The following is a 23464-nucleotide window of genomic DNA, read 5'->3' as shown; positions in this document are numbered from 1 at the left end:
GATGAGGTCACCTCTTTTGTTGCACCCTAAAGTCACCGGGTTTGTTTGTAGGAAAATGCTGATCCCTTAAGGAGCCACTAAACAGACTTAAGTGTTTCTACATAAAACATTTCATTCATGGATTCAACTTCTAGTATCCATGATCACTGGGTCACCAAAACCCAACATTATAGTCTGTTCTGTGATGTCATCCTCGCCCAGTTTTTCCTACTCTTCTGTGATGTGCTCGTCCAATCACGCTTCAGAAACATACAACCATGAGCGCTTACTTTGGCGCTCCTCTTCTCTGAGCTCTTTCCAACTAATACTTTGCTTGGTGTCAAGCAGCAGTGAAAGTGTAGCTGGTTTACGGAGCCACATAATGCTAAGATGATGACAGCTGTGATTGTCACATCTGGAATTTATCATGCGTTGCTTTGATCCCATGTTTAAAATTAAAACTATTATGACCAACCGGCTCTCATCTTGCAGGCAGAAATCAGAGGAAAATGGAAAAACCAGCAATGCAGCCTGTTATCATGGCTAAATGGAGAATGAGGCTACGAGTTCTGATAGCTGTCGTACACAGCTGTGCTTTTTCACTGCAGGGAAGTGACTGGATGAACACAATTGAATAATAATGCACTCAATGCATCTAATCTATGGTCAGCAACTTAGACATAGAATGCATTCATGTTAACATCCATCTTTTCTATCGGTAGTTTAAGCGTCTACTATTTGAACACTACATTCAGATCCCATTTGTAAAGTATCAGTGGGTGTGGTTAACAGTCAGGAGGCGGGCCTTCCACGGAGCGCCCAATCATTGTCGACTGACCTCTTGATAGGTCACTTCATTTCTTTGCGTTATAAGTCACCAGTTGCGCCTTTAGCATTTGACAAATGTGCTACTCAATGTATGTTCTCAGCAGTATGAACATGTTTGCTGTTACTACAGTAACCGAAAAACAAGAACACATCCCAGGGATAACAAACTGATCTCTAAGACAAATGTGGAGTTTAAGGCAGTTACAGTCATTGAACCGGGGACTTTTACTCCATTATCATCCAGCGACCGAAGATGCTGAAAATCTGCAGAAGCCAATAAAGAACTGAACAAAATGTTAAAAGCGTCAGTGTTTTTTGTGATGTCCGAGTATAACGCCTGAGTAATTCTCCCTTTCAGTCATGTGATTAATAATCCTTCCCTTTAATGTGACGACAGTTTGCCCTTTTTTCTTTATCATGTAGTGCAACTGGCTTTTAACACCTATTGCAGCCATGATAAAAAAAAAAACATATATGAATACTGCAAGCAATTAGGAGATTATTCTCAAAACGACGCAGATTTAAGTCACTCAGGGGTATCATACTTGACTTGCAAGGGTCTGAACATCTGACCTGTGTTAAAGACAGGTGCAAACACAAAACAAAAAACAATAAGAAGCTTCATTTCCATCAGCTGAAACTCCACCGTACGCCAAAACCTCTCAAGCCTGAACCCATAATATCAGTCGGGTGTTCAAGCATATTTGGAGCATCTTGAAATACTAGAAATGGTAATAGAAAACACGTTTGTGTCCTCAATGACAAGAGGTTACAATCAAGGCAGAGCCGTCTCGTCCATCGAGCACATTGTGGGTCTGAGCTGAGACAGTGTTCGTCCTTTAATCTGCCGCGCCGTAAACTGTCTCTTTTCTTCAAACATACCACTCCCTGCGTGAGATCACAGATCCGTCCAAGTGGGACACGTAGTCGCTGTCCACTCCATTCTCGTAACTGTCCTCCGGCAGGTGGGGGGAGCCGTTGTTCACTATGGGGCTGTGTACCGGAGGCCCACAGGGGTGCATATTGTGGGTGTTATAGTGATCTGGATAGTAGTTTTCCTCCTCACCCCTGTCCTTATGTTCAGGGGTGTAGTCGGGGTAAATGATGTCCCCTCCCAGTTTGGGCTTGAGATCCTGGCTGCCTTTACTCGTCTTGTCCCCGTAGACCTCCTGCAGCTCGTGTGGTTGCAGCACATCAAGCTGAGACTCTTTCTGCATGTCAGAGGGTCCCAGGTACTGTTTAGTGTAGTAGTCCCCTCTGAAAGTGCGGCGCTGTCGCATGAAGCACGCCCCGCCCAGGATCAGCAGCAGGATCAGGAACAAGACCCCGCCCACCGCTCCACCAACGATGGCGCCCAGGCTGCTGTCAGGTAGGGAGGCCAGCGTTGGGGACGTGATCAGAGCCCTCCGCCGGTCTGCAGCAGTGCTGCTTCCAGAGGTGGCATGGGGGGGGGGTGCAGTGGTGCTGGGGGCAGCCGTGGTGGGGGGAGGATCTGCAGAGTGGACATATGATGAAAGGATTTCAGCAATAAAAGGACAGCAGAGGGTACGACGAATCAGGACAAAAGAGGAGACGGACCACAATCATGTTACGTGTGAAAAGTGCAATGTTGTTGTACTCAGACGTGTTTTTACTGGAACCAAACAGTTTGTGTTTGGGGGGGGGGGGGCTTATCTAAACTTTTATTCAAATGTACCTAAAAATGTAAAAAAAAAATTGTCTCGGTCGGTCATCAGCCCAACCCCGGAGCGGGACACTTTGACCATATGTAGTTTAGAAGCATCAAAAGCCATGTGGCTAATCATCCGAGTGAGAAGCAGCCAAAAGAAAACAAGGCTGCACAGACAACTGGGAACGGGAAGCAACGACACCAAACAACCGAGCACAACCTGGCCGTCTCCATAGGGGAGGGGTCAGAGGTCACAAGTCTTTATATCTGACTAGAGAAACAATATAATTGCTCAACACAAGTCTGTCCGAGACAGGATGTCAGCTGTGATTCCATTTGGAGCTGGAATCCACAGCGGTCCGTCACACAGACGGAGCCCGGCAGGCTCGCTGGGGCTTCTCCAGCGCTTTCCTCTGCACTGTGAGAAATAAAAAGGATTGTGTGTGTGCTGCGTGTCTGAAAGTAGCAGTTGCTTTGGTTGGACAAGAATCAAAAGGAGAATTGAGAAGTGAAAATAACAAGGGATGCACAGTTTCTCAAGATTCACTGTGTGACTCTGCACTGAAGGAAAGACAGAAAACGGCTGGATCGCGTTTAAGGAATCCCCTTTAGATGATCTGTTGACGTTCCCTCTCCGGCTGTTTGTTTTCATCCATAAAGTGATGCGTTGATTAAATTACCTGCTCACACTTCACACAATTTAAAGAGTCAAATATACACCTGAATACTAGTAATGCAGTACATCTGTGAACAGTTACTCATGGCCCGCTGTGAAAATGGAAACACTATTTTGCTGAATGGGCAGAGGTAAACATCCTCTTACTTAAGCTGCCAAAACCACAACAGTGGAAATGTGTGCTGCCGATAGTCTTTATCTGCCGCCGGCGCTGCTCTGTTGCCAGGAATGTGTGAAAGTGGATCTGGGCTGGGACAATTATCTGGAGGCTTAACTCTGCTAAGAAGTGTCGAGCAGCGGGGAGATCGTACCGAGAGGGTCGCCCAAGAACGGCACAATGGCTGTCAAGAGGCAGGGAATCCTCCGGTGAAGCCAGATGCCAAAGGTTATTTACTTTAAGGCATCCCATAACGCTTTAGGATATACAGGGGTTGGTCCTTTTCGTAACAGTATCCCACAATGCAACGCCGCCGGCCATATGTGTGGGCAGCGTTTAAAGATCAAACAATCATAACACATGGTTTTTCCCGAGTATTCACTTGACATGAACTTTTCCTTGGATTTTGTAACACGGAGAAGTTTTCCGATTCACGAGACAAGGAGGAGCAAACGACGAAGATCCTCACGAGACCGGCAAGTCCGAGTGGAGTAATGCTCGCCTCACGTTCCCCGACTTGGTAAGCTTCATCATTGTCTGTTTAGCTACGGTCATCAGATCGGTCGGTTTATAACAGCAGACGTAGTCGGCATTATCACCGGATGAACGATCAACAACACGGAGTGTGGAAACACAGCCTACAGGTATGGCTGCACGCAGTGCATTGTGGGAACATTTAGAAAGGGACAAACCCCTTCGTAGAGTGGGAAATAAAACGAACATACCTTGTACCCAGAGGTTGACATCTTGACTGTGGAGGCCGATGTCATTGATCACTTCACAGCGGTAAACGCCAGAGTCATTGCGCTCCAGCGGTCGAGTGAAAGCAAAGCTTCTGTTTGAGATCGCAACGCCCTCGGGCATCGATCCATCCAACCTGGGGCAACATGAAACACTTTAGGACCGAATGCTATCAAAGATGTGATTCTGTCAAATGAGGACATTAAGATGAGCACAAAGTCCATCAAAGGAAAACGCTTTAGTCGAGAACACGAGGTATTAATGCAGGTAAACAAACAAGAGGTATCTTTTATTTATAGCAGGGAGTCTGGGGCCGGCAGGGGGGGGGGGGGGGGGGGGGGGGGGGGCAGCTGGGCATTCAGCAGCTCCAGTATCCGGGCTCTGACCTTATGCCAGAGGTAATTTATAGATGAACCTTTCTTCAGTTTGCCATTTCTAACTTCAATGGTTCAAACTGCAGCTGATCTGTTGTCAAAGTTACCCAACAAAATGAAAAAACGAAACATGAATGGTCTAGCTCCTCCCCCTTCTCGAAGATCAAACAGTTAAATAAGACATTGCCAGCGGACATTCTCTTAATTCCAAGCACTGAACAATAAAACAGCCGCCTTTCTTCATCAGAACTTTGATCCCCCATGAGTTAATCTACGACTTCAGACAATCCCACATCCTCTTGTGATTGGGCGGCTGAATGAATGACATCGACTTCTCTCGCTAGCTTTTGTCATGATTAGCATGATTAGCTTCTGTCACGATTTGCATTTAAAGATGCTGAACGACTCAATATGCCTCTCCTTTCTGACGATGTGTATTAACCTGAAATTATTATGTGTGAATTTCCAGTCCATCCATGAGTGTGGCTGGACAAATATACACTTTTGCCATCCAGCGTGGTCACAACTCGATGTTTTAGAGCATAACACAACCCTAAGGGGATCACTATTATGCTCTGAAATGCTGGAAAGTGTCTGACTATCTGTTTCCGATGACAAGTCAGCGCTTTTAGCCACGGTTTTTACCAACATGACGTCACCATTGGAGAAGCCATCTTGTGTGCCTGTTTGTTTCAACACACACCAGGGAGAAAGTAGCTGGTGATGCTCACCTGATCCACGTAAAGTGATGAGGAGGAGGGTTGGCTCTGGCATCACAGGCAAACTTCACATTCTTTTGACCCACATGCCAATTTTTATCTATTCCATTAATCGATACCACCGGTGCGACTGTAAACCAAAATGAAACAACAATGATGCGATGTTAAAGATCATTTACAAACACGGACTGATTTCTGATTCATACGTTTCTCATCTCAAGTTCTCTGAGTAAAATCATGTGTCTTTATTTCAGAGAGCAAAAGAGCGCGACTCAATAATCAGTCATTTTGATCCCGGCGACAAATGAGCTTATCCAGAAGGAACAAAGGATGCAAGCGGCGACAGGACTGCAGCGTGGTTCAGCCAAGAGAACAACAAACAAACGACCCCAGGCAGCTGGGAAGTTAGAGAATGACAGTCAGACAGTGGATGCAGGGCAGCGAGTAATAAAGTCCACTGCCTCACGACAAGAAAAAAACAACAGGAAGGCAGGAAGACACCTAAATGAAGCCCGGCACATGCCAATGTAATAAAACATGGCAAACACTGACTTAGAAATCAAATTCTTCATTTTGATTTCTCCGGAGGACAAATGAAATACCATTACAGCGCGCAGGAGAACGCCTCGGCCAACCGGGTTGGTGCTGAACGCGAGCTTCTTCTGCACTTTCATTCCGTTGCTTCTGCACTTCACATGATTTATTGAGCTGGAAGCCGCGTTCTTCCTGTATTCATCTTGGTTGTTCTGCGTCTTCTTCCGCTGCCCCCCCCCCAGCCCCCTGCCGCTACTTGTGTCGCTGCTGAGGCCTAATCAATATTTCATAAAATACCTTCATTAGCCTGCACTCACACGGCCCAAACACACGCTAACACTTGGTACTGCTCACCAAGGAGGGAGTCGTCAATGACTATAACGTTAAGACGACTCCCCTAATGGCTCCTTTATGGGCAAAGAAAAGGGGGAAGAGAGTCGGCTATTCGTAAATCAAGCTATCAGCAAAGGTTGTTACTGATAAGAAGTGCTGGGCTGCAATAATCACGACTGAAATGTACAAACACAGAAGAGTTATTCAACCAGAATAACTAACAATAAATAATATTTCAATCAGCCACTGAAGTGAAGTCCATCCGCTGATGGCATGTCATGGGAGGACAATAGTTTTATGTTCAGCGTTGCTGAAGTAGGAGTAAACAGTGCATCTGATGGATGAAGTGAGTCCGCATTTACTGCAGCAGGATGGTGTGTGTGCGGGGGGGGGGGGGGACTGACGAAAAATAAACCAGTGTCCCCGTTCATCATCGCCCACTGCAATAATGTGGCTTACGAATGTGTTTCTGAGCAAAACACACGCACATTTTCACAGTGGAAAACACGGCCATTCCAATCCTTCCGCTAAACTGAGAAGCAGCCAAAGCGGCTCCAATTCTGCATCTTTTTCTAACAGAACTAGCCGGATCAATTCTTTGTTTTGAATATCACAGTGACTCAGCACTTACACTGAACATTCAGCGTGTAGGGGATGCGGAACTCTGTTTGCAGGGCCGGGTGGCGCACGACGCAGGTGAGTGTCTTTCCCTGAGCGTAGCTCTGCGGTTGCCACATGTAGCGCACGTGTGTGGTGGTGGTGCTGTTGGGCTCGGCCTGGCTTTGTTTTTCACTTCGCCCGTACAGCTCCGTGTCCCAGAACACCTCAGCGGCAGGACGGCCCCGCTCCGCTATGCAGGTGGCCACCAGGGACTCGTTCCCGCCATCCAGCAGGCCGGTGGGGCCGGAGGACACGTAGACCTTTGGCTCCACTGTGGGGAAAGGAGAGACAGAGACACGGGGGGGAGGAGAGGAAATGACAAAATGGAGAGAATATATATATATTTGTGAATAAATAATGTGTATATTGTAGTGTAGGTCAGTGGGCTTATGCTAATGCTTTACTGCCAGACAGCAGACTGACCTCACATTCAGGTCAGCCTAATCCCCAAGACAAGGCCTTCACCTTTAAGATATCTGCCACCCTCCTCGTCCCCAGCTCGGCAGGAGGTCCACAACAAATTCAAATAACTCCTGGCACCCCCTGTTTTCCAAAAATAAAAGCTGGCACCTCCTGTAGGCGATGCAGGGTTGGGGGGGGGGGGGGGGGGCAGCATTCAGTCAACGCCTCACATTCTGCACTCACGCCTGTCTGCCGCTCCTCACAGGCTCTGACTATAAACAGTAGCAGCTCCATGTTGGAGCCGGTCGAAGCCTCAGAATAAGTGAATCAGGCAGAAGTGTTCATTTGGAGTTATTGTCAGGAAGGCAGGGAAGCCCGAAAAGGTAACGCTCTTCCAGAAAAATACTGGCTGCAACTGTTTCCCACCCACAAGTCCAATAATTCACATTATTGAACTGACTTCACAGACGGAACCCCCAGACGCGGGGGTGCATGGCTCCCGACACATCGTTTCTGTTTTTCGTTTCAGTGTCTAGAGCTAAGACAAGTACCAGACGCCAGTCTACCGATCAAAAGTATTTTCACGTGGCCAGCGAGGAAGATCAGTGACATTATTGGGAGTACGCTATTGGCTAAGCTTGGCCTCTTCAGCTGATGGGGTCAGAATGAAGGATACACAGCACTACGTAAGCAGAACAAAGTTGAAACTGAGATCCTTAAGTGAGAAAATCCATCAAAATCTGTCTGAAAGAGGAAATGAAACAGAAGGCACCACTCTTCTCCCAAGCTTTGTTATCTCTCTTTGACAGACCACGACAAACATAACATGATGCCGTTAACGCCTGAAAGATTAACTCAATTCCAAGTTGGCTTGATGAAGTGGGAGGATGTAATTTGCTGGTTGTTGAATCGCCCATTCACCTGTTAGCGCCTCAAACAAAGGGTCATTCTAAGTCATTCACTCCGTCATATTTCCCTTCTCTGGCTGCTCCCCGTTGGTTTCTGGGGGGGGGGGGGCGTTTGGCTCACATGCTGCAGCACAGTTCCTGTTGAACTGTTCCTGAAATGGCTTCGAGTACACAATGATGGAAAAAGAAAGTGAGAAAGTGTTGGGCCTAAACAAACACTAAACGTTGAGTGTCTAAACTCGACCCGTCAATCATCAGGATGTTGTGACGTGCACTGCGTCTGGGTTTGAACTCAAACGATCACAACGCAAAACTGGGAAAATAGTTTTACAATAAAGGTGGTGTGCGACGCACTTCCTTTCTCAAACAGCCTCATGGAAAAGGTGCAAGTCAGCGAAAACAAGGCAGAGATGAAGAGGCCACTCTCCGCTGCTGCTTTGAGAACTGCTGATTCTAGTCCTAATTGTGATGTGCTGTGTCTAAGAAAAAGAGCCCAACCTAGTTCCAACACGACATGTATCAAACTGATCAAATTGCAAAGCATATCGTTTTCTCCCATAACTACACCCGAGCGGCAGCTGAATGGTATAACTGCAGTGGGTCTGACGTGTATTTGTGTTGGTTTGTCTGAACCGTGCCTGATGAGCTCAGTGACGTCGGTGAACTCTGGAGAGCTTCACAGCGACACGCAATGCAGCACTCCTGAGGAATGACTCCTACTGTCCGCTCTCCCAGAATGCATTGCAAGTGGAGATGTACAAACAAAGATGGATGCACCTGACAGTGGCTCGTGTCGAGCCCTTCAGTTAAACACTTGGTGCATGCTGCTAGTCGTATCGTGTTTTGACTGCCCTGGTTTCTTCCTCCATGCACGAGTGTTCATATGTATGCATTGTGTGGAGTATTGTTGAGTCAGCAGTTTCGGTTGTATCATGGCATTTGTGCGTAATTATCGTTAACCCGGCATACCAAGGCGTGTGAGATGAGTAGAACCCAGAATAAGATTGAAGCTGACATGGTGTCTGTGCGGGTCTGTCTTTAGAAAGCTGCGAGTTGGTTGCTTCAGGGAACTACTGATCCCTCCAGGGATAATGATTAGCTGCCATACCATACCAGCTTTACTTACCCACAAGCAACAATGCCCTGCTTTGAGAAGCAAAACCCGAGAACAGGATGAAGAGGCACTCAGAACAACGAAAAAGGAGGCGACAGATACTTTACCTAAAACATTAACAGCAGTTGTTGCTTGGGTATTTCCCAGGGGAAACGTCGCCACTTTGCAGATGTAGGAGCCGATATCTGCTAAGCTGGCTGCTCCGATGGTAATGGTGGCATCTCGCGCCGAGGGAGACACAAACGAGACGCGTTTGGCGTAGTCTTGAGAGATGGAGATCCCAAACTCCGGGTTGAACACCGCTAAGGTAATGGTGCCTGAAGGAAGACGGCGTTCCCATGAGCTCTGCGTGAGACTGAGGTTGGAGCCCACCTCTATTTTGCAGGCCAGGGTGATGTTCTTCCCCAGCACGGCATTCACTTTCTCATGAACAAACACCTGGTTGCTGCTCACACCTGCAGAGGATAAAGGAGAGACAGGTTATAGACGTAACAACACAAAACTATTGAACAGCAAACGACAGACGCCATCACTGATTTAATAATGAAGTTGTGAAAACTGCTGCATTAATGACAGCAACATGGCTAAAATGAGATGAAACAGCGACGTGTTACTTCCTGTCTAACAGACACACAAGTCATCTACGCGTAAAGCGTTTGGGACACTGATGGTGATGCGAAAGCCGAAGTTACTGCATGCAAGTGAAGACAGCCTGCGGAATGGCCAAATGTGTGCCGTGTGGATATTTACGCACACATCATAGAATGATAGATGTGCTACTGGGTTGTAGCAAAAAAACAAAAGCAACCGATTCTAGTGGGAAAGAAGTGTCTTGGAAAACTACTGGGAATAAATCCTAAATTACAGCTTGTGTCTATAGACCTGAAGGGAAAACAACGCTCCCTGGCTCCTTTTTTTTGGGGGGGGGGGGAATAATCACACAAATGAGTCACCGATGGCAACATTTTTATGAGACTTAACTAATTCAAAAAGTGACTGTCCAGCAGATCCACACAAGCCATCTGAAAATGTTTGCTCTGCGGATCAAATGTAAAAAGATGATTAATTAAAAACGTCAGAGCTGGACTTGTCCCGGTTTCAGATGCAGTGAAGGTAAGCTATATTTTGGAGTCACAGATTTCCACTTTGTATGCAGTCTCGGATGCGTCCGGAGCAAAGCTTCGGAAAGAAGTCCACTGGCTGGTATTTTGAGACTTTGGCATGAATGTGACTGGTAAGCCACAGAAATGCTATCTTGGTTTATGAGGAGTAAAGCCAAACGGAGGCCGAGGCTCCTCGTGTTCCATTACATCCCCTGTAATTTTAGTGATTACACACACACACACACACAGAGTTTCTCTTTTCCAAAATAAGGAATAAGAGAATCACCATGTGTTACAGTCAGGCATTCAGCGTGAATGTCTGCTGGGTCCTAAATGTTTGCTGTATTCTGTTGGGCTAGAATACTTGGCCCTTTCCGATTTTTTTCTCTGCTGACCCACATTTTCTAAATATTTTCCTCATGTTTCCTGCCTTTGTGTGTAAATTAATCTGCACTGCCTTCAGGCATTTCAACGTATTAACCTTAAGTATTTGACGAAGCCTGTCTTATTTGCCACGTTTGTTTGCGCTGTGCCTGCCAGAGTCCTCCGAGTGGACCGATGCGGTCCACTCAGTGCGTCAGAGCCATGTGGCTTTTACATTCTCCTCTCCAGTCATCTGAGATGACACAACAGCTGCCTGCAGCGACCTTACGACAGCAACAACAGCTTCTTTGCTGAACAAAATACAACAAAAACACGGAGGTTTGATCATGAGGTGAATATAGATCTATAATTGCTGCGACAAGGTAAACATCCTTCTTGCTGGTCTGTAAGCCGTAAACTGCCACGCTTCACATGCCGCATGCAGACGCCTGTCTCCGTTCCAGACGTCTCCCAGCATGCTGTGCATACTGCAGCGCGCTGTCACGACACTGACCGCTACTCTCTGCTGTCTGACTGTCTTCGTGTGTCAACGTTTAGCCTTGCAGAAAGATGCAAAGAAACTAGACTCCATCTTTGCCATGTTGTTTGTTTTACAGTAAGCATTTGGGAGTAAGTAGGAAAGCAGCGAGAGAAAGGGGGGAAGTGCCTAAAGAGGACTCCACCCTTATGATGAAGGGAGGAGAGACAGATGGCCTCTGCATGGGATACCTAAAGCCAGGGGAAGAGTAGGGAAACTTGGCACCGAAAGCCGAGACCATGAGCAACACAAGCCAGGGCTTCAAAACTAGAGCACAACGAAATGCTATTTGAAATACTGCAGGCAAAAGAAATGTAAACAACGTGTTAAACAAAGCTGACGTGCCGTTTCATCAAGTAAATAGCTGCTAGTGATCTGAGGAACCGGTGACATTTGGGGCTGTCACCGGTTCCATTACTGGTTATTCATCTCAGGTAGCCTCAGAATTTAAAAAGGATAAAGAAGTGCAGCGGCACTTTGGTGGTCATCTTTGTGCTGTGTCATTCTTGAGATCATTTGCAGCCTACCGGTACTTATTCGACTCCTAATGTGACATCCTACACCAGAGAACAGCAAGAATCCTGGCCTACAAAACAGAATTTAACCGGAGAGAAATTGGCTGTACTTTTGCCCCGTTCCCCTTATTTCCTTGAGAAACCCAAGGAAAGAATGAACTCATGGGAAGTATATGCTTGTCCTTTGAAGAAATCCTTTATATTTGTTTCTTTTCCCCTCCTGACATCACTAATTGCGACAAGATGCTCGAAAAAGACTCAATGGTAAATCAAAACGTTCCTCTTTGCCTGGCAACCGCCTTAAACATTCCGTGTCGGCCACTTGATGAGCCAGAATCTCCACCTACTCAGACCTGACCCAGCCTCAGCCCTGACCTCTACATATAGGAGGCACATCCTCAGAATGAAGCCTGTAATGGATGTCAGAACTGTGTCAGACCAGAGGCATCCAAGGACAGAAACGCCGACATGCTGCCACGAAACAGATAATCTGTCCCTCTCAAGTAGGCTAACTCCATGCATAGATTATCATGTCAAACAGCACTCATGAGGGACTGATCAGAAGACCTCACAGAAGAAGAATGTAGACATAAGATCTGTGCAGGAGGGACTGTGGTTTAGGAGTAAAACACGAGGAAACTATGAGTGCTCAGCATTCAGAAATGAATACAGCGTGGTGAGGATGAATAAGGATATAAAGCAAGAAACAGGGCAATTATTGAGTTAAGACACAGGGGACGGATCAAAGAAGACGTTGACAACCGTGCAAACTATCTGAGAGCGTGAAAATGGAACACGATGGGGTTAATCTTTTGCACAAACTCATATTGGTACACAACAGGAAACGGCAGTCTGACAGTGTGGTCCAGATCCCCAGGATTACTGCAGTACCAGGTCAAAAACACAGGTATAGTATGCAGGATGGTGAATTTGCACAAAGTTTAGCATAGATCTGCTTCTATAATCTTTTATAGTCGGTTCTCTGATTAGTTATTTTCATATTTTCTGATATTCATGATGCATGGCTTACATCCATGTTCTCACTATAGCAAAGTCCAATAAGAGCAGTGAGGCGATGATCCAGCCTGGAGGTGAACAATAGTCTCATTTAGCTGCACAATGTGGCCTAATGCTGGTAAAACTCCCCCATGCACTATAAACTGTGGACACGTATGACTACAACACAAACGGCAGCTCAAACAGAACTGGACTTCTGTTATCGTCCATCCTCTTGCCTACAGTGTGCATCGCAATTTCACATCTGCTTGTTTTTTATATATACTGTTGGGTTCCCAGCATTAAGATTTTAAGTGTAAACGTTTATCAAACCACTGCCAAAAATCGGTGAACATTAGATCCATGTAGTAATGAACAATAATTACACTATAAAGAATAACTGAGTGTCACTTTGTAAGTGATTCAATTGCAGTAATGTAGAAATGTTTAAAGAGGAATTCTGGATCATGACAAAAAATTCAATTAATTAAGTCCATGGGACAAAGAAAATCTAAATATTCACAAAAACCTGTTGAAAATATAACAGACAACAAATAAACAAACCAACTGTGGCAGAAAAATGACTTCCATAGCTACAAATGAGGAAACATTAAGCAGCAGTCATAAATAACTTTTAAAAAGTAAAGAGTTTAGATTTTTAAACAACATTTGTAAACGCAACCATAAATCAAATCATAAAACAGGTCAACAGGCAGAGTGGAGTCATTTGTTGCTCTCTGAAGGTGTTCAGCCAAAAAAAATACAAAAACTCAGACAATGCCTAGATGCCTAACACAGCCCCCACCCCCCCTCCCCAGACAACTGGTAAGTCTGTCTTAATCAGTTTGCGACAGTTTGCGATTGGCCACCCAGCAAATTACCTGTTTTACAGAGTCTTTATCATAAGAAATATTTGTACAGTGTGAAAACAAAACAAAAAACCCAAAAAACCCACAAGTTTCTACATTGGCTCTAATCGAGCTCCTTCCTTCCTGGCATTGTACCCTCTGAGGGTGGGAGGCTTTTTCCAGTCGTCGAATTCACGGTGGAGACAAACATAGGCCGACAGGCCTTGAAAGGGTGGTCAGCCATTTTACATGGCACTGTCCTCTTCAAAACCATTGTCTCATTGTCCTCCCATAGCAATGTGGACTTCTACGGCCTTCTCATCCAGGTCACATCTGTACTGTAACATCACGTCTACGCTGCAACAAGAAATCAATACTGGCAACATGCAAACTGTTAGATTACAACCTCTCATCAATCAGAGTCAACTGGTGCTGCAACTTGTGAAGGACAACACCGTCCACTGTGTACCGATGTAGCAACAACACTCCTACACATCCTGCATTGTTGTGTGGGATTTGTGAGTTTGTTGTGGGGGGGAAACATGGTTGTGTGGATCCAGAGCAGGGCAAACAATGTTTTTCCATTACAAGCTGTACAGTTTTCCCTCAGAAGATGAAATGGCACAGTTCAGAAAAGATACCGGTCCCTTAATGTTGGAGGTTCTCTATTTAAGAACAAAAGCTGCTTCTCTTAATTAGTGCTAAAGTGTATGACACCCCTGACCTCTCGTTTCTAACGGAATCTTCTATGCACTCACTATTATTCCACAGTTGTGTTGAAAATAGCACTGGGGTAAAAATGGAGTTCATGTCAGGGTCTTCTGGCTCTTCAAGAGCTTCCGTACCACAGCAGTCCTTTTAAAGATAGCTGGGAGTTCACAAACAAAACTTTATCATATCTTAGAGGCTGACAGCTGCGAATGAATGTTTAGACATTTATTGTATAACGCAATTAGTCTGGAATAGGAAAAGACAACATAAGTGTAGTACACACCGAACAAATTCACCCATGAATGGTTCTGTTCTGTTTTGTTCTGTTTTGTTCTGCAAAAAATATCTCCATTAAGAAAAGCAATTTAACAAAACAACCAGCACAGAGCTCCCAGATATTAATTCTAAAATGCGACACTGACACTGTGATTTTATTCCACAGAAAGTTAGCCACATCTGGTAACTCCAAATACTCTAAGTACTGCAAGTCATTGTATTTGTACTTGGTCTGACAAAAAGTGGTATTACTGCATCCCTGGAACAAATCAGTAGTAAAGAAACAAACCAGGAAGCTGCTTCGGATTAGAACCATCAGGATCCCTGGATACATCAGTAATCACCACTTCACAACAGGGCGAGGAAGCGAAGCTGTCCAGCACACATCCATTTCTCAATAAAAACAGTTGTTTAGTAATTTCATATTTCATTTCAGCAGTACTATGCTAGTCAGAGTGAGCTTGTTTTTCTGGCGCACCAATCCATCCATCTACGTAATCCCAACTCGATTCTGAATCAGATTTTATCGCCACTGTTGATTCACGTTTTTACAGCTCACTTTGAACAATTCAGAACAGAAAGACTTTAACAGAGTTAAATCACTACTGACAAAAACATGTCTATCGTCACCTCACAAGACGCAAACACATATTTGACAATGGGACAACAGAGCGTGGGATTACATTGCCCTACATCCTGTAACTGCTGAGACTATAATGAAAAATACATACGGACAACACCCCTCATTGCAATGCAGTCTACACTCCCCTCCTACAACTGGAACGTTCATAAAGATCCAGTTTGACAAAAGGCACGAAAAAAAGCAAAAAGCTGGACATTCTTTTTCTTGGACTCCATTTACATGTCTGGTTTGACATAGTTTTCCAATCATATGAAGCTCACTTGGATGCAGAAGACAAATATTATGAGAAGACACCGGCGGCGGTACCTTATTTTACTGTTCTAGCAGCTCCGGGTTGCAGAACAAGTAAACCATTCAAATGCTGCCATCCTCTTTGCAATCCATGCATTAGGTCAAAATCCAAAAATGTTTCTAGGCCCAGAATAGAACTGGGCACTTGCTTTGTTATGATCCGTTTTGCAACCCAAGTAGAGGCAAAATATAGCAACAGTATTGAACTACCATGTTTGCCTGCAATAGGCAGAACAATATGACTGTTGCCTGAGTGAAAAGTCGAAGTTCTCATCTTCCTGCATTCATTTCAAATAGCAACAAAACTGTATCAGACACTCATGAGCGTGAACCTTACATAGGAGTACATCGTACATGGGGGTAATGTGGGCATTGGGTATCGCTGTAAGGGCAAGGGAATGCAGAATCGTTGGGACGAACACCGACAGGGTTACAGTTGCTTTTTAAGGAGGATTCTTCAACAGGGAAAGGTTTTTCATCTCCACAGTTTTAATATGTGATTTTATCTCACATAAAATAAAATAAGGTCAGTACCGAAACCTAAAACACTTTATTTATGTTCTTACAAAACAGCTAAATCTCAAGATGCCGTTAATGTTGTCGCACACACTATGGTGCAGAGGATGTGAGCGTTCCCATCGGAATCCGAGAACGTTAACAGTGTACCCTCTGTGCTCTGAGCAACTCCATTACCGTTAATAATTCATGCACAGACATTTCCTGCTCACTTATGGTTTTGGACATGTGATTCTGGGAGAGCCCATTTAATACCTTCTGTGTGTTCACTGCATTATTCAGTTGCAGGTCATAGTTTTCAATATCTGTTTGTAAGATATAATGGATGTGAGTTTTGGCTGTTTAACTGAGGGATCCATCCTGCAGGTATGTAAAAAAACAAAAAAAAAAACAGGCTAAGTATTCTATTAATCAGCTCAAGTCCTTACACAGTCGTCAATTTCCTGTATTTGACTGGTGGGTGTTAATAATCTCCCACTTGGGTGGTGGTGGGTGTGTCGGTACACACTGACTGTGTGCTCTTCCCAAACACCGTGGTCACCTGACGGCTGAATGACTGAAACAAATAAGACTGAGTGGGAACAATCAGCCACACCTGTTTCCCATAACCCCGGCGCTCGTCTCCGGGGGCATTCACCTGCTGACTGTGCACATCCTGCACGTCTCTCTCTTTAATGTGGCCTGTGAAGCCACGGCGTATATATCCGTGTGACCCTAACCTTAGTCGCGTACTGCGAACTGTTCTTTCAGGGGAAAAACCTCGACTCCTGAAAACAGCAGGCAAAAGACGGTTTAAAAAGGTTTCCCTCTGTTCATTCACAGCAGGCAATTAGGCATGGAAATATCTGGCAGCCATTTTCAGAGAGCAGTTTCCTCTGACACGGTGTTTAAACAGTCAATTCCCGTCCATCTACAATTTATTCTCCACTCAGCAAACACTAGTTAAGACACAGTGAAAAACAAAATGTCTAATATTAGACTAATTAGCATGCTCCATTTATTTTTCCAATTTTGAATGGCTACTTTTATGTGCACTGTGGTTCTAATGAGGAGTCGGAAAAAAATGGAAAATAAATCGTCATATCATGTGGAACGAATCAGTCTCTGGTCATTTTGAGTGTACTTAGTGCATTCAGGACAAGCAGGGGTTAAAAAATAGAACAAAACAGTGAAGCAGGTGAGAACGCAGACACACTGAATGTGACCTTATCTTACATGACGCTGACGTGGTGTGTTGGAATTTGTTGTTTGTACGACACTTCCTCATTTAACAACGCAATCTGAACTAAAGTGACAGCCGGCCGGAGGAAGACAACCAGGAAGTTCAAACCTTCATCCCGTGGGAAAAGAGCTCGTGATTCGTCACCCATAGCTATAGCTGAGAGGTTACATCTCCAGTCTCATTTCATGCACACAGATCATACATACACTATTTTCTTTTTTTTATGTGACGTAACAGAACTGCACATTTAGCAGCATCTGTGTTCCAGATCACGAGATCACAATCTGATCCGATTCATTGGAAAACTTTGGTTATTTCAATTACGAATTATATGTCTATGAGCAAACTCAAACAGAAGTGGAATCTCTCAGACAAATGTAAGACCTCACAAATTTGAATTGAAATTGTTCCGTGCTACTTAGTTTTCCATTTTAAAGCAACGGAACCTTTGGTGCTCAAAGACAAAACAAAGAAAATAGTTTTGAAAACTCGGCAGAATCATCGTTTCCGGTATTTCCCAGAAGTTTCACGTCTTATCTTGCTGCTGAAACACATTATATCGCTGCACTGAAGGGGCTCAGTATCCACTGCTGGATGAGGATCTTGTGCTTGTGAGAGCCAGTGGATGTAAATATCACCGGTGCTCTCTCTGGCTGAGTCGTAGCTTTAGCTAGATTAGTTGGCCAGCCTCCCATCCCATCCATAAATAGATGTACACTTTCTTCTGTGTGTTGATGCAAGGTGAAAATAGTTCCAAGAGGAAACTGCTCGCAACAAGGACTGTGAAATGTCTTAAATGATGAATGGGTTTTTTGAGGGGGGGGGGGTCTGTGCTGTAGGAGAAACTTTGACTAGAATTATAAAGTAGAACACAGAGTACAGTTTGAACAGGTTGGTGAAAGCAGTCCTGAGAGTCCAGGCTAAGCTAAAACTGGGAGCTACAGCTCAGAATTTACTAATGGAGCACCGGCTTGCCGCACAAAGCCACCAACAGTCAGTCACATCTGGTGGTGAAAGGGAAGCAAAGGGCGGAGTCGACGGAAGCTGCCCCCTGAACCCCCCGACAGCTTCCACGTCCCCCACTGAAGCAACCAACGCATCTGCTGATGCCTTTCCTTCAAAAGGAGAAACACGGCGTGCATTAAATTAGGATTCGTGTTCAGTCTGTTGCTTCCCAGCTGAGACTCAAAATGAAATGAGATGACCCCAACCTGAAATATTCATTGAAACGTTTGATGAAAACATTACAATGAGTGCTAATACCCAAACATATGTCAGCATCTATAAGACACATGTCATGCTAAGACTTCAATCACCTGCCCAAAACACTTGATACTGAAAATGGCTCCCACTGATCCGCCTTATCCATGTGGGTTCTCAAGATGTCTGAGTCAGATTCTCAATGACACACTGACTTCTTGGCAATTAATAACCACCGAAGTGCCTCAAATTCAAACGCTTGAGGCCTAAATCTGCCCAGTCAGTGTGCTGCTTTTTCAAATCTATTCCTGTTTTGAGTCTGTAATTTAGGCGCTTCTATTACTGCATTATTTATTTAGATTATGAACCGTGTAGCCCCAAGAGAAGAAACCTCAAAACTACGGTCTGCAATTACAGACCTCGCAGGCCGTAGCCACGCCTCGCATGAATCCCCTCCTCACAAACCAGGCTTCTGAAAATGACTCAGTGGAGGCAACTGGCACCGACACAGTTTTTTGTCGCACACCCTAACCCCTCACCCCACCCCTGCCACTTGTGCTCCGTTAAATGCACATCAGTAGGCCACATGGGCTCAAACCATATGTTATTCAGAGTTTAAAAAAAAACCTGTGCGCTTTTCTCTTCCAAACATAACGACAAAGACTACGGTAACCTTTCGCAGGCCAGTTTGTCGGCTGTGTTAATGATCAGCTACTTAGCCAGTGAGGATGTTGCCATAGGATGAGGAATACTGAAAACCTGCGTGAAAAGTAGCAGCAAACATTTGTTTGAGGGCTAATCAGCTTATTTCGCAATGGTGCATTGTTAATCAGTTTCCAGTCCTGATTTGCAAACAAGGGTACCGCCCTTGTTCGTCAGCACGGTGGCACAGCGGTTAGTGCTGTTGCTTCACAGCAAGAAGACAGAAAACATGTAAATTAGGTGAATTGGTTACACTAAATTTCCCATGTGAGTGTGTGTGCGTGTGTGTGTGTGTGCGAACGGTTGCCTGTCTATGTGCGGCCCTGCGATGAACTGGCGGCTTGTCCAGGGTGTACCCTGCCTCTCGCCCGTTGCCTCCAACGCGACCCGCGACCCGGCAACGGACAAAGCGGTTCAGAAGATAGACGAACGAATGAATGAATTCACGTGTTGTGGGTGGAGACACAAAAATGTACGGTACGAAGAGGAAAACGGAACGCTTTGTTGTGCACGCGTGTAAAGAGGATGACAGCCATGAAACTGGTGTCATCTGTATGCATAATGGGGCTTCCCTGAATAATCTGCCAGGCCTAGATTACAGCATGTGCTTTAATTGTTTATAAATAAAAGCTTCCCTTGCAGTTTATCCAGGAGTTACACTCAGAAGTTCATGTTGAGCCGCTGGACCATCGAAGAATACTGCTGTGCTGTGGTCTTTTAATAAATGAGCTATGTGTTAAATTACAGTATATGATGATTCGATGATGAGGCCAATCTTGAATTTTGGCCATTAGTTTGGGGTTTTACTTCAGTTTTATAGGCGTCTTGTTAAAAGCATTTAAATAGATTATATGGAGTTGGCAGTTCTTTCCAAAAGTCACTTTGCTTCATTGATGATTTACTATCTCTCAACTTCCAGTTCAATTTCTCTGATGAATGTGAAATTCTTGTTTACTTTTTTTGGCAAAACATTACAAAATAATAGCCGTACATTTGATGAATGTGAAAATAGATGCCAACTGCAAACTGTACATATTTACTGCACGAGGAAACACTAAGTGTTTGTTGACTGATGAATGGGGACAAAGTTGTTATACATCGTCGGATATCTTTAAACCAAATCCCAAAATATGCATTGGATGAGCCCTGAAAATACCGGCTGATTAATTAGTCCCACAAAAAAACTTGAGAAAAAAAAATACAAATAAAATACTGAAATTACCTGCGTTTATTTATAATAATTGAATATTTTCTGGAAACAATGTTCAGGAAAAAACATCTATCAAATGCGATTATTTACTTGTTTTCATAAACTGAATATTTTAGATTCTGGACTGTTGATCAGAAAAAGAAAATACAAAATATGACACTTGATCACGTGTTATTAGATTCTGGGAAACTGGCATGATATAAATAATATATATATATATATATATATATATAAATAATGATGATCTGTATGCTATAAAACAAAAAGAGTTGCAACACTGTCTACTTGAGACTTCACCAAATACAGGCTTGTCTTCCGGCTGGCATGGAGCCCCGACTGCAGGTCAATACTTCCAGAGACTCTGCGGCTGCACTTCCCTTCCCTTGAACCCGTCTTCATCCCCGAAACGAACCACCCCCCTCTTCCTCCTCTCCTGTATCACATAACGGTTGTCCCCTTTCTGTCTCCGACCGCTTGGCGGACCTTTCTCAAAGGATTTCCTCTTTGCGAGCCACAAGTGACACCCAGAACACACCATTTCATTTCGCTGTATTTTGTTGTACATCAGGATTTACCAGTGTTTCCGGAACATCTGGGCTGGAGAGGAACCAGAGGAACCAGAGGAACCAGAGGAACCAGAGGAACCAGAGGAACGCAGCCAAGTGTGATGCAAGTCAAATCAAATTATGTCATCCTACAAGTCCCTCATTCATGGAGCACAAAAACCAACACATCAGGAGGGAGGGAGAGAGAGAGAGAGAGAGAGAGAGAGAGAGAGAGAGAGAGAGAGCTTTCCCCAAAGTTGTCTCCTTTCCACGAGGAGTCTCTTTGACGGGAGATAACTTGTCTAATTTAGTAATGGTGTGCCATTAACAGTCGCGCTATCTGGAAACAAATGAAAATGGACTATTGTCTGTACAACAAAGTCGGAGGACGAGGCGCCGGACGTTCCTGCCGGCTCAGAGAACAGTAATAGACCGTTAGCTTAGGCTAGCTGCGCTGCGCGGCGTCCCACCGAGGCGACGTCACGACGTTCTCTAAAGCGGACCAGCGCGGAGGCTTCCGAGCAAGCACATTCTTTCACGACACTCAAAAGTAGAAGGTAAAACAAAGCAAACTCACAGGCGAGTCCGCACACAGCGAGGAACGACGTCACAAGCCGCGTTCGGTCGGATGGGAAGGTCCCCCGACGCGGGGCTCGTTTCTCCATGGCGCTCTGCGTCCTCCTCGCTGCCTGCGCGCCCCTGATCCCTCTGCCTGCCTTCAATGCCTGGGCTCGCGCTCCTGTGGAGCTGCTCACCATGGCGACCGACCCGCGTGGGCTGGACCACTTGTGCGGGACGACAAACGTAGCGCACACGCACACGCACACGCACACGCACACGCACACGCCCCCCCATCATCATCACACTTTACAATTCTTGATTTCTGAGGTATAAAGATGAGTCGGAATGAAACAGTGTTAGGGGAGGATAAATGAAAGTAGTAGGCTCCTTTTAAAATGTGCTAACCTTAACCCTTAACTCAAATTACCACAAAATGAGCACTTATATCTAATAATGCTCATATTACTTACAAGAAAGTGTGATAAACATCGTTCAGAGATTCAGAAGGAACATTTATTTTTTGAAAGTAAGCTTAACATTACACCAAGTGAATGTTTGTTCCTGCACATTTAAACTCACATACGGGAACATAAAAGCTTGTGTCCTTTAAGTGGTCTAATTTCATTGCATCACTGTGAAATGACAATAAAGTGCTATTCAGCTTCAAAGGGAATGAGCAGCTAAGCAAATGGATTAATGTGGCGTTTGAATCTTGTGATCAATGGTGTGAAAGGGAGCAGTGAGACCAAGCAATGCTAAAACAGAGACTCTGTGTGAGCCACTGTTGATCTTAAGGTCATTGTTTTGTGTCAAAAGGGCTGTTTCTGCACTGTGATTGGTTCTGAAACCCGGATGATATTCTTTTTACCAAGAATATTAGGAATGAGATTCATTGAAATTAGTCTGATTACTGATTAACAACGGATCTATTTTTCTCCTCTAACAGGCCTCGGTTGTGTTTCAAGGATGTTTGCTTTTACAGACTCTGGATTGAGCTTAATCCACAATGAGACAACTGTTTCATATTTACAAACTGATTATGAAAAGGCTTTACCGAAATGCATCTTGTGCCTTTCTCTCAAAAATAATGAAACACGAGACAGTTTGTTTGGACCCGTATATGGAATAGATCAAATAACCTTGGACAATGATTAAGCTGCATTACAACGTGGGTCCAGAGTTACGCTAAGACTGAACGCTCCATCCTAAACTCTTGTTGCATTGTTCTTTCCCCTCACATAATTACAGCTTTGACACATTCAGGAATCCAGCCTTGTGTGCAGTACAATGTTATTATCATACTCAGATAAGCGTTGCTCTCTCAGCAGTTTTCGGTAGAAACGTCTCTTCACTGAAGATGAGCAAAAATGTTACTTTTAATACGATCCCACCGAGTTGTCCAACCGCCGTCTCTCAGGCTGCTGTAATGTCTCCATTACCCGTATAAGCGTATTTATGATGCGTATTTGAGGAACGTGAAGGTTCCATTCTGATTCACTAGAGCCCAGCTTCACTGTAATTACAGTGTGACCCATGATATCTCAGCACACCACACCCCCCTGCCTTTATTCCCTCCAGTGGTCTATTTCTATCCTCAAAGACTTCCCAATCGGCAGGTGAAAGAGCTGCCCTTTTCAACAATCAATCTCTCCGAGCGGACACTTTGCATTGCGACGGTAAAGTACGGTCGGACTCATGTTTGTGTTTGTGAGACAATAAATCACGTCTTGTGTTCTTCCACAGTGCATATCACCAGTTTGGGTCTGCAGGGCTTATTCCCCTCGACTTGCATCACTTGCACAGCACAAATGCTGTCTAATTTCTGACGAAATAGTTTATGAGCATTTATAAATCTACAACCTTTCTAAGTGTGGTTAACTAATTGGGGTTTTATGTTGTTAAAAACACTCAGTGACCACATGTACTTCCAGGCAGGCCAGGCTGAAGCGGCCCCAGCTCCCCTGGGACCGGTCGGTGCACATCCACACGGACTGTCTGGGACGTTTGGTTTTACAGTCTGAGAAAACAGCCTTTGTTAAACACAACATTCCTCACTGGTCACACAGGAGAGCCGGTCCCGAGCACACCTCAAAACCTCCCAGCCCCCACTCCGTGCCCCCCCCCCCCCCG

The 23464-nt window shown here is 44.8% G+C and overlaps 1 protein-coding gene across 1 annotated transcript; it reads right to left on the bottom strand.

The window, feature by feature from the left end:
- Positions 1-1679: 1679 nt before the first annotated feature.
- Positions 1680-21531, bottom strand: LOC137901725 (nectin-3-like protein). The gene is made up of 6 exons (XM_068745769.1): positions 21351-21531; positions 9202-9561; positions 6642-6941; positions 5156-5273; positions 4035-4186; positions 1680-2299 (listed from the first exon to the last, which is right to left on the bottom strand). The coding sequence occupies exons 1-6, from the start codon at positions 21529-21531 to the stop codon at positions 1680-1682; spliced, it is 1731 nt and encodes a 576-aa protein (XP_068601870.1).
- Positions 21532-23464: the final 1933 nt, after the last annotated feature.

This window comes from Brachionichthys hirsutus, chromosome 11, assembly GCF_040956055.1.
Source record: "Brachionichthys hirsutus isolate HB-005 chromosome 11, CSIRO-AGI_Bhir_v1, whole genome shotgun sequence".
In the NCBI taxonomy this organism is placed as follows: Eukaryota; Metazoa; Chordata; class Actinopteri; order Lophiiformes; family Brachionichthyidae; genus Brachionichthys; species Brachionichthys hirsutus.
Note: the sequence above shows the minus strand (reverse complement) of the source record. Positions and strands in the feature narration are given on the sequence as shown.